At 40.4% G+C, this 22,552-nt stretch overlaps 1 protein-coding gene across 1 annotated transcript; it reads right to left on the reverse strand.

The window, feature by feature from the left end:
* Nucleotides 1-1,218: 1,218 nt before the first annotated feature.
* Nucleotides 1,219-9,374, reverse strand: creb3l3a (cAMP responsive element binding protein 3-like 3a). Its single transcript, XM_032571050.1, has 10 exons — nucleotides 9,114-9,374; nucleotides 8,683-8,799; nucleotides 8,246-8,486; nucleotides 6,936-7,069; nucleotides 5,991-6,101; nucleotides 5,803-5,909; nucleotides 4,493-4,561; nucleotides 4,217-4,301; nucleotides 3,850-3,943; nucleotides 1,219-2,553 (listed from the first exon to the last, which is right to left on the reverse strand). Exons 1-10 carry the CDS (start codon nucleotides 9,141-9,143, stop codon nucleotides 2,234-2,236), a joined length of 1,308 nt encoding a protein of 435 aa, XP_032426941.1. The 5' UTR covers nucleotides 9,144-9,374; the 3' UTR covers nucleotides 1,219-2,233.
* Between the last annotated feature and the right edge of the window lie 13,178 nt (nucleotides 9,375-22,552).

The following is a 22,552-nucleotide window of genomic DNA, read 5'->3' on the forward strand; positions in this document are numbered from 1 at the left end:
GAGCAGGTTAAGCCCAAACCATACAGATGCTTCCAAATGTTCAATTAACATTAACAGCCATGTTCAGATGTATGTTTACACTGCAGGCAATTTCATAGCTGGCACATTACATACATCACGGGCAAAGTTAGCTGTTGGGTAAAATGTTGGGTACATTTTCAAATAGCAGACTGAACAGTGTTCACTAAAGTTTTCTACCAAACCTCTGAAGAATTCACAGAACAATTGTATTTCTACTAAGACCAAGCTGCACTAGTTTTACTCAGTTTTGTAGGAAGTTGAGCCATTTGCATTGGATTATAGTAGGGGTATTAAAGTACAGAAAGTTAAACATGAATGCATACCACACTTTTTAGATTTTTCTTTGTAAAAAATGTTGAAATGTTGAGTCATTTTACTTTGACTTTGCACTTTTGTGAAACCTGGTGCTGGTGTATCACATTAAACTACATTGAAATCTGTTACAAATTAAGGGTATAACACCTTTCAAGACACTGTATAATGAACAGGTGTTTTATTACCAAGTAGGTGAATACAGTTAATATGGACTTTTTATTTGCATGCTCACAGCTCAGTGACCTCGGTGTCATGACATTTATCAGTAAAATCTAAATTTAGACTATGATGGGTGTCAAGAAGATCTGAAATGATTTTATTCATTTTATCTTTAGTATAATTCTGTCCTTCTTTATGTATCATGAAGACTGTCAACTCCTTTATTTATTCAAATGCAAATGATCAGACTGGATCTACCTGAATTCATTTAATTCAGTAGCATGTACAGCTTACACAGTGGACAAGTTGAGACACAGATTAAACATGGGCTTGCTCCTTGAAGCTCGGTCAACCCAGATGCTGAAAATGTCAGTGTGTCATATTGAATTGTGACCAAAGTGACAGTGAAGGGAAGAACTCTTTCATCCCATCACTGTGTGGTTAGCGAAGACAGGTCAGATTATATGTGGAAGCCCTGGAAACCACCTTCCTCCAAAAAGTAAATATGTCAACGTATCACTCTGGGAGTGCAAAGTCTGACTCATTAGATAAGAGGTCGTCTGTCCCACCTTTGGCCCAGTTTTCTGTCCTTCTCTCCCACTCATCCTGTCCGGGTTTGCCCTTTAACTGATTGCCTGTCTAGAAATAAGATCTTTTAAAGGCAGAACTCCTTTAAAAGAGTTCTGCCTTTTATGACAGAGAGACAGAGAGAAATATAGCACCGCATACTCAGAGCGACTTTTAATTAACAAAACAAACTTTCATCAGAGCATTTCAAAACATTCCCATTGCTTTTCCGCTTCTAATCTGATGCAAATTCCCTCACAGCTGAGTCTAAACTGTTGCTATCTATTTTTTAACAAACAGATAACAAAATTGACCCTTAGCTTCAAAAATAATTAGCTGTTTGAATCCATATTTTACAAAACCACGTGGTTACACTTGTTCATTTACTGAGACGTATTCATGCTGAAGTGTTTATCAAAGACATAAGTGAGTCACATCAATCACATCCGTGTAAGATTAACATCCTCTTTCAAATAAAAAAATAAGACAAATAAGAAAAAAAAAAAAAAGCACATACTAAATACAGTGGATATAAAAAGTCTTAGGCACCCCAGTTCAAATGTCTTTTTTTAAGTAAAAGGATGAGACCAAAAGAAAAAAAAAAAATCTGAACATTTTCAGCAACTAGACTGCTTGAATGAGAAAACCTTCAAACTAATCCTTGAAGCTGAAATCAGAATTTCAGCATTCGGTCTTCTACGGTCCATTGCCTTGATACATCTTGATGTGGCAATACTAGCCCACTCTACCTTGCAAAGTTCTCTAAATCTATTGAATTGTAGGACTTCTTTTGTCCGCAACACCTGTTCAACGACCCCACAGAGTTTCTGTCAGGTGTAGCTCTGCGTTTCTGGACCTGACATTTTTACACTAAAGCCATTCATTTCATCCTGGCACCAGAAGGTAAACACAGTATTTGGAGCTGTTCATGCTAGTGGTAAAGAAGTAATCCTACAGCATGACGCTACAACTCCCTTAGCTCGAATCAATTCGTCAACAATGTTTTAGGAGTTTTACGGGTGAGATGACTTTTGAGAACCACTGTATGTTTCAAGGGTAAAACAGGAAGGATCAAAATTAAATTTCCCCGTCTGTGTAAACAAAAGTCCATGATAATTCTCTCCCTTATTATTAGCAGGACTGATTTAATCAGGGCAGATTTTATAATTTCTTACATGTCGTCAGCATGTGGTTGTAGCCCAGTGGTGCGATGGGGATTCAGAGTCACAGTAGCGATGTGGCCGGTAATTGGGTCTACATGGAAATGACTGCCTCCATCTTCCTGACTGCTATTCAGAGACACAGAGTCCAAGCCGGGCTGTTCCTGTTTTTCCGGCAGCTTCTTCATCATCAGGTCTGTGATGTCTTCCAATCCCTGATCCTCGGGGAAATGCTGGTTCAGTGGGTCTGATTCATCCTCAGTGGGGAAAGACGGGTCGATAACACGCATCACACGGGAAGCCTGGAGGTTCTGTAGGGACCGTGACTGGACTGGAGGAAGAGAAGACAGAGGAAAAAAATAAATAAGGTTAAGCCTCTTTGGGGCTCTGCTTGTTTTTATACTTTTATAACCGCGGACTGTGGTTGACAGGTGTGTGAGCGCGTTTGCCTTGGCGCAAAGTTGCGAGCATGTAAAACTCCATCCTGAGACATCAAAGACTTTAAAAGTTTTAAGACTTTCTACTGTAACAGATTCTGAAAGCACCGTTAAAAAATAAATAATAAAAAAAAATTCCAGGGTGAAAAAGACGGTAAGGAAAATCAAGTCTGATCCTTTTTACCCAGGCCTCTCTTTTGTTAGAGCTCTTTCCTCCATGAAATACTAAACTCTATAAGGTCCAGCTGCTGTTACTCTCATTCATCTCAAGCTTTATGCACCAGCAGCGTTATGCACAAAATTCATACACATGAGCCCCCTCATGTTTGGCCATGACATTATTTGTTAACTGAACTTGAAACTGTTTTTAACCTGGTCTACTTGAAGTGAACATACAGTATCTCATTGTAGCCGCATTTAAGAAAATTTCCATTAGGAAAAATAGTGAGCAATCTGTCACCTCCAGGACAGGAACTGGCTGGCTGCTGTGCACACCCTGCATAGTTTTACTCATATTCATGTTTTACCGATCCAGTGTTCCCTCATTTATGAAAACTGCAGGTTTAGTACTTCTAATATCATTCCTTCTATAATGGTTTTCATTCAGACACTTTCTTATAATGGCCGGATTTGTGAAATCCACGGCTGAACGATGTCTTTGCAACAAGTTCTTTCCACCTCAGCTGTCAATCCCTTCAACTCCTCTAGAGTTACCATGAGGTTTTTGGCCGCTTCTCTGAATAATGCAGTTCTTACTAGACCTGTCTGTTTCTTTTAAATGGCTTGTTTCCAGGTTTCTTCTGTACTCTTTGTATTTTCAAATGATGGTTTGAACAGTACAATGCTAATGAATTTTAGATTTTATTTATGAAGAAATTGTTCCAATGCATAACCAAGTGTAATGTTCTTCCCTCTTCAAAATTTAGCAAGGTACATGTAAAATTCATTGAACTTTTTGGTTGTAATATGAAGAAATGTAAGAAAGTTCAGGAGGTATGACTAACTTTTAAAGTTATTGTAATAGAGCATGCCTTTTTGTTATGTACATTTTCAAGTAAACAGCAACATTTACAGATAAAGAGGCAGATTTGAAGCTCTTAGGGTAACAACCATTCCCAGCCACAGGTTTGGCCTGTGGCTCTAACAATTTCCTCTGCTGTGATTGGAACGTGCCGGATTGTTAAACTCACTTCTGACTGGACTGAAGTCACTTTGGCTGACCTTTGAATCAGAGAAAGGCTTGAGAGTGGGGACCAGGATCAAACAGAAGGACAGCAGGAGCACCTGGAAAGTTAAAAGGAAAACAAGAACACAGAGATAGAAAATGATTCTGGGTTTTTTTCTGCTTTGGAGAGAATAATACTGTACGTGTTTTCTTTTGTGTGATGTAGTTTTTCAACAGTGCAAGCATTCTGTAAGTGGAGACCTATTTCACTATTGAGGGCAAATCGACTTTTGCTTATATGGTGCATTTTCCTTCAAACGGAAGAGTTGTTTTTCAGTTCACATGTCTTTGCTATGAACATTTATGCTTGCCAGTTTAGACAAAAGGCATACCAGTACACATGTCCCAGTCTGGACTGGCTTGTTGGATGAGTTCATGACCAGAGCTTGCAGCCTGCGAAGCTGCTCCATTAGAGACCTACAGAAAGATAGAAGGAAGAAGGAAACCCAAAGAGAACAGAGAGAGAGAGAGAAAAAAAGGTTTCACAGAAAGAGAATGTAAGCAGAAAGAGAGAAAGTATTTTCAGAGTCAGAGAAATCAAATGTCCTAACAAATTGCAGCAGAAGAAAGTCCTGGAAAACAGAAGTTCAATTTAAAAAAACACTCACATGTTGCATTTTTCCAGCTGGGAAACCTTTCTTTGCAACTCATGGTTGTGGGCACTGCAAGCAGCCATGCTGGAGGGAAAAATGAACGGAAACAGTATGGCAGGTCATTTTGAGAAAAAAAAAATACAGAAGAACTCCGTGCATTTAAATCTAGTCAAATTTTCCAAAATAACATTGAGATTTGGAGACATTTTCCTTTCATAAACAATAACCCCACTGGGTTATCGTCAAGTCTTGTATTTTAGAAATTGTTCCTGACACCTACAACGGGCCAGCGATGTCTAATCATTTTTAGTGTTTTCCTAAGCTGATGAAAATAATAGAAATAAGTTATTCTAATGGTTAGTTTTCATGTTTTTTTCCCATTCCAGTTGTCTGTAAAGAGAAACGGGCTTCTTTGTGTGATATTTATTCCCCAGGCATATCAAATGTGCCTTCAGTGATTTTGCTTAAAATTATTATTTCCTAACCTGGGATTTTCTTCCAAAAAGAGTAAATATACACAAATCAAAGGCAAAAACAAAACAAAACAACAACAAAAAAACATTTTAACTTTTCTTTTGACACATTTTTACCAATAAGTGTGTGGCAGTGGAACAGATTTAAATTCTTGAAATGAATTCCCTCCATTTTTACAGACAAGCTATACAGCTGTTGAAATGCTAAATCGCATCCTGATTTAGGATGCATGTTTCAACGTACTGGAGTTTGACTGATGTGCTTTGTCACATCAGTCTGACTGTTCACAGTGAGCTTCATGAGCTCAAAGCTGATTGATTCGGGAAATATCTGTGAATAATTCTTGAGAAAATGCTAAACAGCAGTTGTCCTCTAGTTGTTCTCCGTTTGAATCCTTCAAAGCAACCATCGAAACCTTCTTGCCAGACTCGACCTGAACTCTTCATCTTGTAACTTATTGCTCTTTACTTGATATGGTCTGCAGTGAGTTGTAATAGGTCCAAGCCTACTGTCATGTTTTGCATTTAACTTAGCCTTGAAGTTTGGTGAAGAAGCGCTCCAGAGGTCTAGTTTGTCTGTATTAAAGGGTAACACAGAAATTTTTCCCAGACTTAACAGGGGGAGGGAAAAAGTCAGCATGAAACCGAGCTGATGATGATGATGATGATGACGCAACATTTGTGTTAAGTAAAAACAGACAGACAAAATCTTTTAAGACGTGATACAAATATAATAAAGGAATTATTTAATAATTTCAGAAATGGCATTTTATTTCATTAAGATTAAAAAACGTCAAGCAAAAAAACTCATCGTCATTCATGTTGCTGCTAGAGTGTAACTCGGCGCCTCACCGGCTCTCCAGCCCATCAATATACTCCTTCTTCTTCTTCCTGCTCTCCTGGGCAGACTGCTTATTACGAATCTTTCTGCGTATTTTCTTCAGAATCCTTTCCTCATACTGATTGACAGAGGACACAATATTTACATTTTCAGGCTTAAGCAGGTTGGACTCAGAGTGAAGTAACTCATAGCAATTTACCTTTGTGAGCGGCAGCTGGGTGGGCAGGGTGACCCCCTCCTTGGCTAAAAGCTTCTTTTCATCATCGTTGAGAATCAGTTCTTGGATGGACTTTTGGGTTGGCTGCGGGGGCTGATGGCAGTAAAAATTAATAAAAACACAAGGAAAAAAAAGTTATAAATATCACAATTGCTGCTGGATTACATTTCTCCCACCGTCTGCAGAACCTATCCCTCTCGCTAGAGGCTCACAGGAAGTAGTTTAATGAGTGCAGACTATCAGGCCACTTTCATCACCCTCATTTCATGGCCACTTCAAAGCAATTATGGTGTGAGAATCTGAGCTGGATTCTGCCACTCTCTCCTTCATCTTATTAAATTGTGGTGGGAAGACGAGATCAATGCGCAGAATGAGCTGAAATCCATTCCTCTGAACACCTTCCAGATTTACAAACAGGTATTCTGTCTGTGCCGATCTCTGCTCAGTGATGCTAACAAGGAATGAGTGAAATATGTGACGGCGGCTCGACAAAACCGTTGCCTCTATAAAAACCTGCTCGGCTGATTTTTCATAACTGCAAAAGTTTCCTCAAATAAATGAGGTCGAATCATGAGGGAATTGTCACGTTCAGGAGGCTCAAGGAGAAGATCGACCTCCGCACAATGCTCACTTAGATCTTTGGGTTACAACTCCCCTCTGAAAACAGCCCCTGTGTTTGCTGCATATTCAGCAGATCCTTCCAAAAATAGCAACAAAAAATGAATAAAAACAGGGATCTAATTTGCATTCCAAAGGCCTTTCTATGGGAATGATGTGTGTTCCTTGGTTGTTTCTGCCGAAGTACACAATCATGCAGAAGAAAACCTAGACAAGGTCAGAATCAAACAGCGATTTAATGCCCCACCCCACCGTACCATCTGTACCAACTCCACTGACTCTGTCAAACAGACCCGGGGTTGCACCTACCGGCTCTGGTGTGCCAGACAGCAGCAGATCCTTGACAGTCAGGGGGAAGCCAGACGACAGCGGTGGTTGCTGTGCATCTGATAGATACTGCGAGATTCTTGCTCTCCCCATTGGAAAGCCGAGCTCCCAGCCATCTGCGCCCACACAGAGAGACAAACATTGATCAGACATCAGAGACAAGAAAATAAGGTGTTAAAAAAATGCATAAAAAAGGACACACACCCTGTAGTTTTGTCTTTCTGGGTTAAACAATAAGTGGGTTACAAATTACCTTTAATGCTTGAAATATGCGCTATTTTATTCCATTGGTACAGAATACCTACTTATCCCAGATAAGTTGTCAACTACTGCGCAATATTTTAGTTGTTAGTGTTTATATTTTTGTGATATACAAAAGATAAATCTAAGAAGTGATATCAGTGTCAGACTCATTTAAGCTGTTCTGTTATTAGTTTTCAGAGATGTCAAGTCTCATTTTGACTCCTCCAAACATTCTTATGGTCACTGTGGACAACTATCTCAATTTCCATCTTCTCTGACCATAAAAGTTGTCTCTTAGAGGTATTTTCCTTGAAAGGTGCAAATTTCAGTCAAGCTTAAAGGTGCTGAGGGGATTCTTTTGTCCATGTGGTAAAGAGCATTTGGAGTTTATGATATGCGGGAGCTTGGTGGTTCCTCGGTCATTCCTGGACATCCTTCCCAATTGACCAGTGCTCACATGGAGCTTTGGCAATCACTGACGTAAATCTTATGACAAATGTATGGACATTGCCAGAAGTCCAATTTCAGCCCTTTTAAGGGATACTTAAGATTGTTTTAAGTGAGCTTTATTTGGTAATTCACAACTTCCTATTTTAACATAATGCTGCACTAGTGTCTGTTTCAGTTACAATATGGCTACTTTTTTCATTTTGTTCTCATCTACAGTCAGAGCAGCAATTGTTGCTCTGACTGTAGAAAGCAACAGTTGTGCATCCATGCTTATTTTGCCATCATGCACAGTGAAGGAAATGCTAAGCAACAATTAAAAACCCTTAAAGCTCACTGATAGAGAATTGCAATGTTTCTTTTGTTGTTGAGATTAGTTAACTGCAATAAAGGAAGAACTCAGTTAATATCATTTCTACGTTTTTAACAGAGGTGCCAATGAAAATGGAGAGTGTCCTCAAAACAATTTTTTTAGCTGTCGGTGAGAGGAAATTCATTTACTGAAGCTATCCTTCTTGAATTTAATGGTGTTTCAGAGACAAAGATTGACAAAAAGACTAAAGAAATTGTATAAAACATATCAACATGAATTCAAAAATTACTTGGATCAGAGGAAACATTTGCTTCTAGGACTGCTTTGGCTTGCAGTCCTGCTCCAAAAAAGTGTGCATCTGGAGGGCTTTCAGGGCGCTGAGGACTATCCATCTGGTCCGATGGAGGGTCCTCACTGATCCCACTGTCGCTAGGCGATGGGGACCACAGAGGCGAGGCTGACACAGAATCGCTGCCGCTCAGAAGGGCGTTGAGAAAGTCATCGTCCGCCTGTTCAGCTGGCTGTGGCATCTGTTTGGTAACAAAAAAAAAAGCATAATAAAAACCAACTGCTAGCATTAGGCAGTCCTTGTGGCAACACAACACAGAGAGATGAGGCAATGTATTAAAGGCAAACTCTGGGCAGCATATGAAGATGGAAACGTGTTTTTTTTTCTTCTTTTTTTTTGTAGACAGAGTTAATTAGAGATGCAACAGCCTCACAAACATTTGGCTCCTGAAATGGCATCCTGGGAGGGATGCCATGCTGTCCCATTTCCTCATGACGCAGGATTCCGTCATTTTTATCAAACAGCCAGTCGAGCAGCTCTGAGCAGTCAGCACCCTGCAATTAAACATTTCAGGACATTTTGTATTGTTTTGGCTTTTGTCATCTTGTATTTATAGAAGCAAAATAATAATAATAATAATAATAATAATGGATGTATTATTCCACAGCTGTGTACATTTATCTATGAATCTCTTTGATGAAATTATTTGATAGATATTACTTAGAAAACTGAAGATGTTTTTCAGTTTTAGGTTAAAGTTCGATGTCCCTTCGAGCTTGAGCTCTCCTTTGTGGGGCATTTCAATTTCCTTTTTAAATAACAACCTATATCTGACCAAATATAGTACAAAAGCAATATGTCTGCATACCTGCTCTGGGTAGTACTCCGTGGATGCCATGTTTGGGTGAAACTACCTAATCCCAGTCAAAAATATCCACACTTCTTCGCTGCTTTCGTTTAAATCCAAGCTTTCTGTTCCTCTAAAGATTCCCCACTATATTTCTCAGCTCCTCTGCTTAGGTCCAGAGTTCAAACTCCAACACAACACACCCAGCTGACTGGCCAGCTTTATTGTCGTTGGACACACAAAGAGATATCAGCAATCTAATTTGCAGCGCAGAGTACACAACTCATTAACTTAACAAGCTGGTCTGTCTGGAGCCTGAGGATATGAAATCTCCAGTAAGGGGAGATACATCAGAGAGAGCAAAGTCTGGAGTTTCCTTTTTTTTTTTCTTTGATAGTGTATTGACACAACAGGCTCTAACCTTTGGTCCAGATTTGTAACACAATAAGCACACGACAAGTGGGTTCCTTTGTAATCCAGCAAACAAAATAAGTTGTCATTAGAAAGGTTTGGTTGAATACAATTTACAGTTTTATTAATACTGTACTTGTGTCTTAGCAGATAATTTCCTGGTGAAAGCAAGTTTGGCTGCGTGTACTTGTGTTTGTTTAACAACAGCTGAGATGAAAATAAAAATTAGAGCAATTAGTTTGCTATACGATCATGCCTTATCGGGTTTAAAATTTCAAGAAAGTAGTTTTATCCATTCGAAATAATTACTTTTCATCAATTCATTTTCAGGTAGGTGTTTATTTTTAATCTCTTACCTTAGTTTATTAAACATTCTACTCTGCATTTATTTGCTTATTTGTTGTAACTGTCAGACAAAATAATAATAATAAAAATATATATACAGTATATTTCGCTTCTCTTCAGCATAAATGAACCATGTTAACTTAATTATCATAGTTTGTTTTGTTATTAAAAGTCATAATAGCAGAAGGTAATGAAATGAAATAATTAGACTAAATGCTAAGTTGCTGTGGAACATAATTATCTTACAGGGTGGTGAATAAAAACTAAATCACACAGACATGCACAATGTCTACACTAGTTAAAGTGATTTAAGCATTTTATCAGACTGAATGTGGTGGTCAATCTAAATTATCCCTGGCACCCTGCTAAAAAATATATTCATACCAATAACATGTTTTATGGATAAGTAAAAGTCACGACTGATTTCCATCTCAAAACTACACAGAACAAGATGATACATTATAGAAATACTCAAAAGCAGGAACAGTAACTGGAGTATGAAAATTTTAATCAACAGACACCTAAAGGCACATTATTGAAATGTTGTGGATTCAGGTAGCTGAAGGAAAACATCCATATTTTTTCATTTTGTGAGTGCATTAGGGATGGAACTTTAATGCACTCATTTCCATTAGTTAATTATACAGATTTTAACTAGTTAAAAAATTTAACGCTACTCACCACCAATGGTCAGAATCAGTGATGCGAAGCAGAATGGATCAAAACTTTCAAAGTTAATCAGTCACGTCTAATAATAATAATAATAATAATAATATTTTATTTGTTGCAGAGGAAAATTAAATGTTGTAACTTATAGTGCACTATTTTCTTCAGCAAGGTGTTGTAGATGCTGATGGTGTCATGAAGCGGTGTGGTGTTGGTGGTGAGGCAGACGCAGCGGACCCAGGTCAGATGAAAATGATGATTTTTAATTATAAATAAACCCAGCAACAGGTAGTACACACACTGACAACGGATAGACTAGACATTGACGAGGACCCGACGAGGAACAAGGAACACAGGTGGAGTTAAATACACGGGAGGGTAATCACAGAGACGAGACACACCTGGGAACAATCAAGGGGAGGACAGGACAACGAAGAGACTAAGGACACAGAAAACTCTAAATAAACACAGAAAAACACAGATCCTGACAGTACCCCCCCCTCAAGGGCGGCTACCAGACGCCCAAAAAACAAAAACACAACAAGGGTGGGCGGAGGGGCGCTGGACGGGGGGCCAGAGTCCAGAAAAACAAAAAACTACCCACCATCGTGGGCGGAAACACAAGAAGGGCCAAGAGTCCATAAACAAACAAAAAACTACCCACAGGGTGGGCGGAGGCAAAGGAGGCAGGAACCACGGAGGTGGTCCGGCGGTCGTCCGCGGCGGCGGGAACCACTGAGGCGGTCCGGCGGCCGTCCGCGGCGCTGGAGGCGGGAACCACGGAGGCGGTCCGGCGGCCGTCCGCGGCGCTGGAGGCGGGAACCACGGAGACGGGAACCCCGGAGGCGGGAACCACGGAGGCAGTCCGGCGGCCGTCCGCGGCGCTGGAGGCGGGAACCACGGAGGCGGTCCGGCGGCCGTCCGCGGCGCTGGAGGCGGGAACCACGGAGACGGGAACCCCGGAGGCGGGAACCACGGAGGCGGTCCGGCGGCCGTCCGCGGCGCTGGAGGCGGGAACCACGGAGGCCGTCTGGCGGCCGTCCGCGGCGCTGGAGGTGGCGATGAGTCCCGGGGGCCGCCCACAGACGGCGACGACGAGCCCCCCGAGGCAGGGTCTCTGGTGGAGCACAGGGGGTCTCAGTCGGAACGCTGGGGGTCTCGGTCTCGGGTGGAACGCAGGGAGTCTCGGTCTCGGGTGGAACGCAGGGAGTCTCGGTCTCGGGTGGAACGCAGGGAGTCTCGGTCTCGGGTGGAACGCAGGGAGTCTCGGTCTCGGGTGGAACGCAGGGAGTCTCGGTCTCGGGTGGAACGCAGGGAGTCTCGGTCTCGGGTGGAACGCTGGAGGTCAGGGTCTCAGGAGGAACGCTGGAGGTCAGGGTCTCAGGAGGAACGCAGGAGGTCAGGGTCTCAGGAGGAACGCAGGAGGTCAGGGTCTCAGGAGGAACGCAGGAGGTCAGGGTCTCAGGAGGAACGCAGGAGGTCGGGGTCTCAGGAGGAACGCAGAAGGTCGGGGTCTCAGGAGGAACGCAGGGGGTCTCGGAAGGAACACAGGGAGTCTCGGTAGGAACACAGGGAGTCTCAGGTGCGCCGGCTGGAACGCCGGCTGATTCGGCCTCGGGTGCGCCGGCTGGAACGCCGGCTGATTCGGCCTCGGGTGCGCCGGAGCGAAGCCTTGGAACCGGCCGCGTAGGCGAGCCGCAGCGAAGCCTTGGAGCCGGCCGCGGAGGCGAGCCGCAGCGAAGCCTTGGAACCGGCCGCGGGGGCGAGCCGCAGCGAAGCCTTGGAACCGGCCGCGGGGGCGAGCCGCAGCGAAGCCTTGGAACCGGCCGCGGGGGCGAGCCGCAGCGAAGCCTTCGAACCGGCCGCGGGGGCGAGCCGCAGCGAAGCCTTGGAACCGGCCGCGGGGGCGAGCCGCAGCGAAGCCTTGGAACCGGCTGCGGGGGTGACAGCTCCGGAAGGCGACGAGGGGCCGGGTCCACCGGCGGCTCACGTCGCTGTCTCCGGGCTGACCGTGGAGGTGGCGGCTCCGGAAAGCGACGAGGGGCCGGGTCTGCCGGCGGCTCACGTCGCTGTCTCCGAGCAGACAGCGGAGGAAGTGGCTCCGGAAAACGACGAGGGACCGGGTCCACCGGCGGCTCACGTCGCTGTCTCCGGGTAGACAGCGGAGGTGACGGATCCGGAAGGCGACGAGGGGCCGGGTCCACCGGCGGCTCACGTCGCTGTCTCCGGGCTGACCGTGGAGGTGGCGGCTCCGGAAAGCGACGAGGGGCCGGGTCTGCCGGCGGCTCACGTCGCTGTCTCCGGGCAGACAGCGGAGGTGGCGGCTCCGGAAAGCGACGAGGGGCCGGGTCTGCCGGCGGCTCAGGTCGCTGGCTTCCCGGACGGAGGTATCGACGGGGGCCGTATCCGGGGGGTGCCAACACCAGCCTTGTCCCCCGGAATAGCTCCCGCTGCAGGTCGGCGAGGGCTTCAGCTAGCTCCGTCTCCTCCCTGCTTGATCTCTGCCTCCCTCCGCTCTGCCTTTTTGGAGGGAACCTCACTCCAGCTGGGTCCATTTTTTTAGCAGCCTCACCGTTCGGTATGGTCGGGTCCTTCTGTCATGAAGCGGTGTGGTGTTGGTGGTGAGGCAGACGCAGCGGACCCAGGTCAGATGAAAATGATGATTTTTAATTATAAATAAACCCAGCAACAGGTAGTACACACACTGACAACGGATAGACTAGACATTGACGAGGACCCGACGAGGAACAAGGAACACAGGTGGAGTTAAATACACGGGAGGGTAATCACAGAGACGAGACACACCTGGGAACAATCAAGGGGAGGACAGGACAACGAAGAGACTAAGGACACAGAAAACTCTAAATAAACACAGAAAAACACAGATCCTGACAGATGGTTGTGGGTAGGAAGGATCTAATGGTCACCAAGTGATTTTACCCTCTCAATAGGGCCTAAATGCACTAAATGCAGTTGTCAATAAGGACAATTGTCCTTATTGAAGACAATTGCTGGTATGTGATTATCTGATTTTGAACAGGGGAACCTAATTAAGTAACCATTAAGTGTATTTATTGTTATTTTTAGTACAAGGACCAATCCTATAGTTCCCAAAAGAAGTACTGATACAAGTCTCACTCAAAGTTTTCCCAGTAAATCTTAAGATGTCATCCACATGTAAAAGTTCCAAACCTAAACTTACTGAGAAACCTTAAAGGACCAAACCACAAGGAAGCTTTAGAACAGAATACAATAACTGAAGCAGTTTATCTCATAATTTATGAGGATATGAACTATTAGATAAAGACAGGATCTGTCAATACAGACCCTGTCTTGTAAGAAGGAATCCAGGAATTACACGAAGCAACTACCATCATTTCACCAGTGGAAAAAAGAAGCTCAGCAGTGAAAATTCATTAAAAAAGAAGCTTTTTTTTAAGTAGCATTTCTAGCTTGGCAGAAACACTAAGAATAAAACTGGTCATCTTGTTGGTTAGTGTCAGTGTCCTGTAATGACTGTTCTACTAAGTTTTCATATGCGAGGCATCGCGTAATCATTATTGCCTTGTTATCTGATGAGTAATAGCTCCAAAGGGCAAAACTTCTCAAATTAAATCTCTGGTGAAATAGGAGCTAGTGTATAACTTCTACTTTCTCTGTTAATTAATTAATTAATTAATTCATTTATTTTAATTTTTGGTGAAACTACACTTGCTCTGAAAGAGATGGCACATTATTTCTGGCTGCATCAAACACTAAACAATGTTTCCTGTCCAGTATTGCGTCCGCTGGAGAATCTGGAAATTTTTACAATCGTCCTTATTGAAGACAATTAAATATTTCGCCAGAGTTCCTGATGTTCTCACTAGTTGTGTACTGGATGCACTGTTGATGACCTGGAAGATAGTGGAACAGCACGTTACAGATAAAAGTAGCTGGACTTTTAGCATATGTGTTCTGTGGCAACAAAATAGAAAGATTTCACAAAATGTTAGGGATATTTGCCTTTCAGGCAAAATTTCAGGATGAAACTAAAATGCTTTGTGAACTTAACGTGACCTTCACACAGATAAGGCCTAATGTGAAATATGTAATATTTCTTTAATGTTTTTTTTGTTGTTGTTTGTTTGTTTTAAAATTGGGTGCATGAGTTTTGTGTTATTGTAATATGCGAAGGGTCAAAATTATACATACTGTACTGAAAACAATTCCCATTTATGTGTCAAATAATGTAATGTATTTTATTTTGGATAAAGATCCTGAATAAATACAGAAAGCAGTTTTAAATTATGATTTCATTCACCAAGAGGAAATAAATGCTTTCCAAATCAACCTGAACCACTACAAAAAATTCTGAATATTAAACAAAATTGAGTTTTGGAGTGGCCTAGCCAAAGTGTGGACTTATATCCGATTTAGATGTTGTAGTATGACTTTTACCACCCTATTCATACTGGAAAACCATCCAGTGCGCCTGAAGTTGAAGATTACTACAAAGGACAATGGGGCCAAAACTGGAGGTGATGTTCAAGACTCATTGCCAAATAGGTTATAAAGTTAAATATATAATAATCTTACAGTTTATTGTGTGAATCTCTTTTTAGTTGAACCCCATAAGTTCTGCCAGGCATTTGTCTCCACCTGCGCCTCATGGGACACAATCTTCAAGCTATAAGGTCAGAGGTTTGACAGATGTGAAAAGTGTTAATTTGAAGGTGTCTGGAGAGATTCCAGGCAGACAATTGACTGCAACACCTACCATCTTTTTTTCTTTAAATTACTTTTTGTCAAAAAAAAAAAAAGTCCTTAGTTTCCAGAGAAGAATAATTTCACACTTTATGCCTGCTATGAGACAAAGCCTGCAGAGGAAAATGAATTCTGCCGTGCCTGTTGCTGACGAGTTGATCTGACATTTTTGGCAAATCCCTATTAATTCCCCATTTGGTTGTTCCACTCCCCCCCGAGTTTCATACAGTTTTCTGCAAATCTAAAATAAGGGTCAGACGACAATATATTCCCCAGCAAAAGTCATCAGAGGGAAGAATATGATAATAACCCGCTGAAGACAACACAGCGCTGCGGTTCACTGATGCATAAGACCAAATGCCAATACAGTAAATGCCAGTCTGACAAAAAAAAGAAGAAAAAAAAAAGAAACAAAATGATTATCTCTCTGCGCTTCCCATTTAACAAGCTTCATTTACATTAAACATCCCAAAAAAAACCAGTAATCAAACATAACCCAGGGATGTGAAACGGTAGCCTTGACTGGTGTTTTAAAACAAACAACTTATTCTTGTGACTTAATTATTTAAACGTGTTTAAAAGTGAAAATGATTTATTCCTGCGTCAGTGGAGAGTATATCAAGTATTTAGTTTTATTTTTGGAGTTTTGTTTTTTGAAACAGTCTACATCGCAGACAAAAATGTTTAACACGAAACCAAAGACGTGTCCACTGCTGCATCTTTCAAGCATGCAAATTATCACTCAAGGTCTAAATCTGAGACTATTATCATATCAGACCAGCAACAAGACAACTGGCACATTTGCATCTCGTCTCTGATGTGACTCCTCAAAGGTCAACACAGAGGCGAACAACTGATCTGAGCTGCGTGTGACGTCTGAGACCCTCTCTGCTATTAAAGCGTCTTAATGCTTCGAGAAACAACAAAAAGAGGGGCTGATGAGGAAAATCTTTAAATTTTTAATGTTAATCTCTTATGAATTGGACACACAGTTGGACGTAGGACTTGAAATCAAGATACTCCAAGCACAGAGGCATGAGGGTCTCAGTTTAGTGATTCATGTTTGTTGATAACAGAATGTTATTTTTACGTAAACCGGTTCTGTTTGAGTCCATTCAGGTACAGAAAATGATAAAATCATGATTCCTGTTTAATTTAACGGTGAAATTCAATCTATTTGTTTTATCAAAGAAGTTAAATGGATTTCTCTCACTTTTTTTCACCTTCAAAGAGGGAAATAAAAACATGCTTTATAATTTGTACATGTTGACACAGCTTTTCTTGGTTGTTGTGCACATCCTGCAGTTACTTTAGCTTGATTCCACAGCTATAAATAATTACTGCCTTGTGTATTCAAATGTGTTGCATCGAAACTGTGTCAGCCTGCTGCCCCCTGTAGGCCAAAGCTGGAAAAACAGAGAAAAAGTGGAAATATTTGAGAGACATCATTACTACAAATGTTTGTAATGTTTCTGTTTATGTGTGGATGTCAAAGCTTTGGAGTCATGCATTGTTTGCAAGCAGGCACAGCAGATGAAAAATGTAACATTGATTTTAATTTTGTCAGGCATCATTAAAACATCAAATACAGGGCTTTCCAAAAAATATTAACGCCTCTTGAACTTGTTCACAAGAGAAGGTTGTTAAATTCATGATTAGAAAAAATCTCAAAAGTGTGACATTTATTAATATTTTTTTGTCTGATTTATTACTTTGTAGAACCTCCTTGTGCACATCCAGACAAAGAAATCTTTTGCCAATTCTTTGTATAATAATAGAACCATCTCAGTCGGATTAGACAAAGCTTATCGGTTTTCAAGCCTTGTCAAAAATTTACATTTAAGTCTAAGCCATTCAAGTACTTCCATGGTGTAGCCATAACAGTTATTATACTACAAGAAATTGTGATATTAAAACATAATGATATTTCTTGTGCCATCTTGTGAGCACTGGCCAGTTGTGGCACGACTTTGACTGATTAGGTTGTAACAGGAGATACCAAACTACTTCAAAATTAAACTTTTGGGTTTCCACTAGGAATGATAAAAGACAAAAGAGGGTAATAGATTGTTGCACAAACAATGTGTAAGCATCGCAAGTTCAGACAATACCACAAGCATTATTATAGGAAGCACAGACTGAATGTCTAGAGTCTAGACTACGATGAGCTACATGAAGACAGTGTCAATAGCAACTGGGGAACAGTAAATGTGCTGCAAACTATGCATAGCTAAAACACTGTCCTAAGGTCTAAAGAGATCAATAAAAACAGAAAAATAAGTTTAATAAGTTTATTTAATTTGTTGTTGATAAAATTGTTGAGTTTGTGTCAAAAATCAACAAAAATACTGAATAATGGCCTTCTTGCAGTATAAATGTGATATTTGAAAGTTTCTTAAATGTAAAATCTTGTCCTGCCTCTTTCTCATGAATTGAATATTATGTCTCATCTTGTGAGTTTTGTTTCAACATAGGCATGTTTTATTCACTATGACAGCTTATTGTTATGGGTTTCATATCCAGACTAAACGGTTCAGATTTAGTTTCATCTAACCACAATAACTCCTTCTTGCCGACGTTGGAGGTGTCCATTTGCGAGGTAGTGTAAAACAAGTTTCAAGGAAGGATGGGGGTAGACAACATCAGCAGAAATGGTCAGTTTCTTCTTGGTGGTTTTCATTCAGTGACATATTTATTTCTGACAATGTCGTTCAAATGGAAAAGGAAGCCTACTTGTACTTTTACACTATGGCGTTAGTTGCCAAAATCTCACTGATTTTATGCAGACCTGAAAGAACCTAATCAGACTGTACCATTAGAAAATAACTGAAACCAAACAATACAATCTAAACAAAGATTATCAATCTAATTTACAAACTCATTTACACACACTTGGATGGTTCGAGGTGTAAAACACGTCATACAGTGCAGGTCAAAAGGATACTTTAAAGAGAAATAATAGAAACCCCTTCATTTGGTTGAAGCCAGTGATGCAATCAGTGACATCACAAACCTATACAACCAGGAAGTGCTGGGCCTGCCCCTCCCATACACCTGTTCTGGATGTAGGAACTGAACAAAGTGACCAACAGTGGTGAGTATAAATAAAGAAACATTAATCATTTAATGGAAATGTATCTTTTAACAGAAAGGAAATTTAAGTTCACTGATGATTCAGATGTCTTTGTTTTAAAAACATATGTCTGTATGTAGACTGTAACATAATGCTAGCTGCTACCACAAACAAACTCTGGAAATGATATGAGGCAATGTCACAACAGCGAAGTTTAAGCTAAAGCATTATGATTAACTAAAATAAAATAGAATAAATTATATGTTCAAGTGGGACAAGCAGTGAATAAATACCACTCAAGCACTTTGTCACACACCTCCATGGCTTTTGGAAAACTGCTAATCTGTTTTTTGTTTGTTTGTGTTTTGTCAAAAATGAAACAATCTTCCTCCTGCTGTAATGTTTTCTACACCCCTATTGTTAACCTGTAAAGATTATTGGCGTCTTCTAATCCCGTTTGCTCTCTAGTTGTTCTCGAACAAACCACTGAGGCCTACTTAGAACAGTTGTACACCCTACACTTTTCAGGTTCGTAAAATTCTTGGAGAATCACACATTAGCTTCATTATACTCACAACGGTGTCCTGCACTGTTTTTATCTGCCACAAAAAATACAACAGTTGCATCAAAGACAAGGCGCTGTACGGTAAAATGGTGCCATTTTCTGAGGTGTGCATGGCTGAGAAAAGAAATGGCTGTAACCAGTGAAGACAATTTCTTCCTTAGTAGTTCATTCACACAGCCAGAGAACATTTATTAGATTCATGTTAGAGGGATGCATAATCACGACTCTTGCATATCCTAGAGATATTTTGTTTGTGACTGTGCATGCTTTTGAACACAGAAAAGGCAATTTTCTGTGTTAACTCTTTGAATCAACCACAATTCATGTTGGAAAAATTAGATGTGCTAAATTTAAGCTGCCAGACCATGAAGAGCTGCTTTCTTTTTGCCTCTACCTCAGAGGTATGCTTTTTTTGTGTGCCCTTCATTTAATCTTATTCGCTTCCTAGTTAATTTTATTTGTTTAATGGACGTTTTAGCACCCTCCTCGTGTGCGTTCATGCTCTGTTGACACTGAAATAAAGCATTAGCAATAAGAGAACTATTCATGCAGAGTAAGAATGTTTCACAGTGTTGGATGTTAATCAGGCCTCAGACTCTACAGCTACTCTCAAATGTATTTTTATTTGTAAACAAAATGTTTTTTCAAACAAACACAAGTTTTTGATTTTCTTCTTCAATTATGCATTTGATGAAAGGCTTCCAAAGATGCTGTATGCTTCACCCACCATTTGTCTTGAGATCAAGGTTTATGCTGCTGATTCCATCCTTTAGAGAGAAACCTCAGATCAAATAGTTATTCAAGGCTCGCCCACAAATGTTTTTTTTTTTTTTTTAGCCAGGTTCTCTGCGCTTGTTTTTTTAAAGACATTTTCATGCATTTGAATATTTTCTGAGAATTTTTTTGGAGGATCTAAAATTATTTTAGCCTTTTTATATCACATTTTGATAGGTAGTACCTTAGTTTTGGATTATCCGTAGTTGCCCTACATTTTAAACAGCAACATTAGTCTTGCTAGTTATTAACTTGGAGTGAATTTCAGTGTAATTGATGTGTATGACTTGATGAAAACAAACAGACCTTCAATTAACCAGTCCTTTGCAGTGTGGCAGCACAGAGGGATGCATGATGGTCCTGTGTTTACATCTCAGCTTCATCTTTTCTTTGTGGTGTTTGCATGTTCATGTGCAAAGGCAGGTTTTCTTTGGAGACTTCTATTTCCTGATACACCTCTCAGATATCAATGAGAGGCTAATTTGCCATTCTATCATACGCGTCAGTCTGGAAGTGTCAAACAAGCTCTTTTGCAAGTTTGGGCAGGAGAGAGTAACAAGAACTTGACACAATTTGCTTTCTTCAGACACAGACTGCGTATTTAGCTTCTGGGGCAGAGCATGTATGTATCTCATAAAATGTTTCCAGTCGCTGATTTTTCCAGCCACACTCGGTGACAAAAAGATGTTCAGTTTAAGTGTCCTGCTCTGGCAGCTTAGGCAAACATCATGGATCACCGTTGTTACCTCATATTGTCAGTGCTGTTAAAAGGCAGATTTGCACAACAGCAGCAGGAGGAAATGAGATATTCCCCCTGCTGCACTGTGTTGACTTTGTTAAATTAATGGCATGACAGGCAATGTCTGGTTCAGGCAGCGGACTGGACAAGTTGTGGCAAATATGTTAACAAGGGAAGGAAAAGAACAAAAAGGGGGCAGAAAAACCAGGGAATAACAATGACTGTGACTGAAGTAATCATAGCGATACTATCTCTATTTAATACTTACAATAATGACCAGAAAAAAATCTAAAACAAAAAAAAGACACGAAGAACCAATTGCATCTGCAGCACCAAAATTAATGAATAGCAAATATTATTATTATTATGATGGAGAATAGTTTTATGTTCCTTCTGTTCAATTGTGCGATTGCATCTGCCTCCGTGTATGTGCAATGTTTGTGTAGGCGTGTCTGTGTGTGAATGTATTTGCATGAAAGTGTGTACAGAAGCAGAAGATATATCTGATATCTGGGTGAAGTTTAAAGGAGAGAAGTTTGTGGAGACCACAACCACCAACAAGCCCGATAGTTTCCTTTCAAGTTGACATGGTCATGGTCAGATCCTGCAGCGGGTCATGAGACACGGTACCGACCAGGGGACAGGTGCAGGACAAGACCCATCAGTCCACAGAGAACGGTCTCATAATACAACCACTTTTCGCCTTACCACAGTAAACTGAGCAGAGATCCTCCCCACTACCCAACAAAGCAAAAGGAAGGGTGTTTGTATTTTGCTTGTATTTTTTATGTAATATGAAAGTTTATTTGCCCAGTAAGTTAAACTTAATTTAAATTCCCATAATTGTGGATGTGTGTGTGTATATATATATATATATATATACACATCCACAGTCTGAAAAATGCAGTCTGGACATCCAGACTGCATTTTTCCCCTCTTGATTAATCTTACTATAATAAACAACAGACTTATATTAATGCAAAATGTTTTTATAACTCAGTCAAAAAAACTGGCACATACATACATCATGAATCAGAATGAGCTTTTTATGTTTTACTAAAAGCCCATATCTCAATTTTCTACACTGCAGTGCTCCACTGAATGAGCACTGTTCAAATTTGTAGTCATTTTAAAAATCGAAATGTCTGGACAATTTTCTGAACAGTCCCTTTTGTGACATGGTTGGGGTATTTAATTATTAAAGCATTCTAGTTTTGTATGCAAAGAAGATGAATCATTATTAGCCATTAAATGTTATTCTTCAAGGCCAAGGTCGGAACACATTCAGAGCTGTTTGTGTTTTCAGCTAAAGGTACTTTAAGATAATTCCACTTATATAAAAATATTTGATTAATGATTCATGGTAAATGACCTGAACTTGAGGATCCAAAGTGCTTCATGCTACATTCAGTAATTCACTCATTCACTCACATTTTTTCCCAAAACAACTTCACTTTTAAGATATTTCATATTATTCAAATACTAAAAAAGGTCAAAACTGCTTCATGCTTAACAAAACTATCTGAATGTCTTTCCTTAGATTTCACCTTTTTAATACAGATAACAGATATAGTACTAAAGAAATCAGAGAAGTGTACAGTGGAGTAAGGCTGCCACCCCGTGGTTATAAACTGTAAGTACATTTTTTTTAAAATCTAAAAAACATCCATTTGAATGCCATTATTCTGAAATACTGAAATACATTATTTTTTCTGTAATATTCAAATCTATTAAATGGATCTTTATATTACCAAATAAAATGAAGAGGGTTGCAAAAAATTCATCTGAGCATGTGATGATTGTCAGCTTGAAAATAATTATTGTCAAACAAGTAAAACCTAATTCAGATGTTAAAAATAAAATAAAAAAAATAAAAAAACTGATGGAACAAATTGAGTTACTTAGAAGTAAATGTGAATGTTTTCTATGCTTTGGTTATTATTTAACAAATTTTAGATTATTAAAGTGTCTAAAACTGTTCAGTTTATAATTTTTGTAATAAGCTCAGTACAGGTTTGTAATACATTTGAGTTACAGCGACAGCCATGTTTACTGTCTTCTGAGCATCCTCAGAGGATATCGCACTAATAATTTTAAAAGAGTTTTAAACTTTTAAAACGGTTATTTCACATTTCAAATTA

Source organism: Xiphophorus hellerii, chromosome 9 (genome assembly GCF_003331165.1).
Source record: "Xiphophorus hellerii strain 12219 chromosome 9, Xiphophorus_hellerii-4.1, whole genome shotgun sequence".
NCBI classification, from domain to species: Eukaryota; Metazoa; Chordata; class Actinopteri; order Cyprinodontiformes; family Poeciliidae; genus Xiphophorus; species Xiphophorus hellerii.

Excerpts from the sequence above, each read along its gene's own strand:
- creb3l3a (XM_032571050.1), bottom strand. The coding sequence starts at position 9,143 with ATGGCATCCACGGAGTACTACCCAGAGCAG. Across the intron at positions 8,487-8,682 it reads TGCCATTTCAGGAGCCAAAT|ATGCCACAGCCAGCTGAACA; the intron begins GTTTGTGAGGCT and ends GTTACCAAACAG. Across the intron at positions 4,562-5,802 it reads ATTGATGGGCTGGAGAGCCG|CATGGCTGCTTGCAGTGCCC; the intron begins GTGAGGCGCCGA and ends TTTTCCCTCCAG.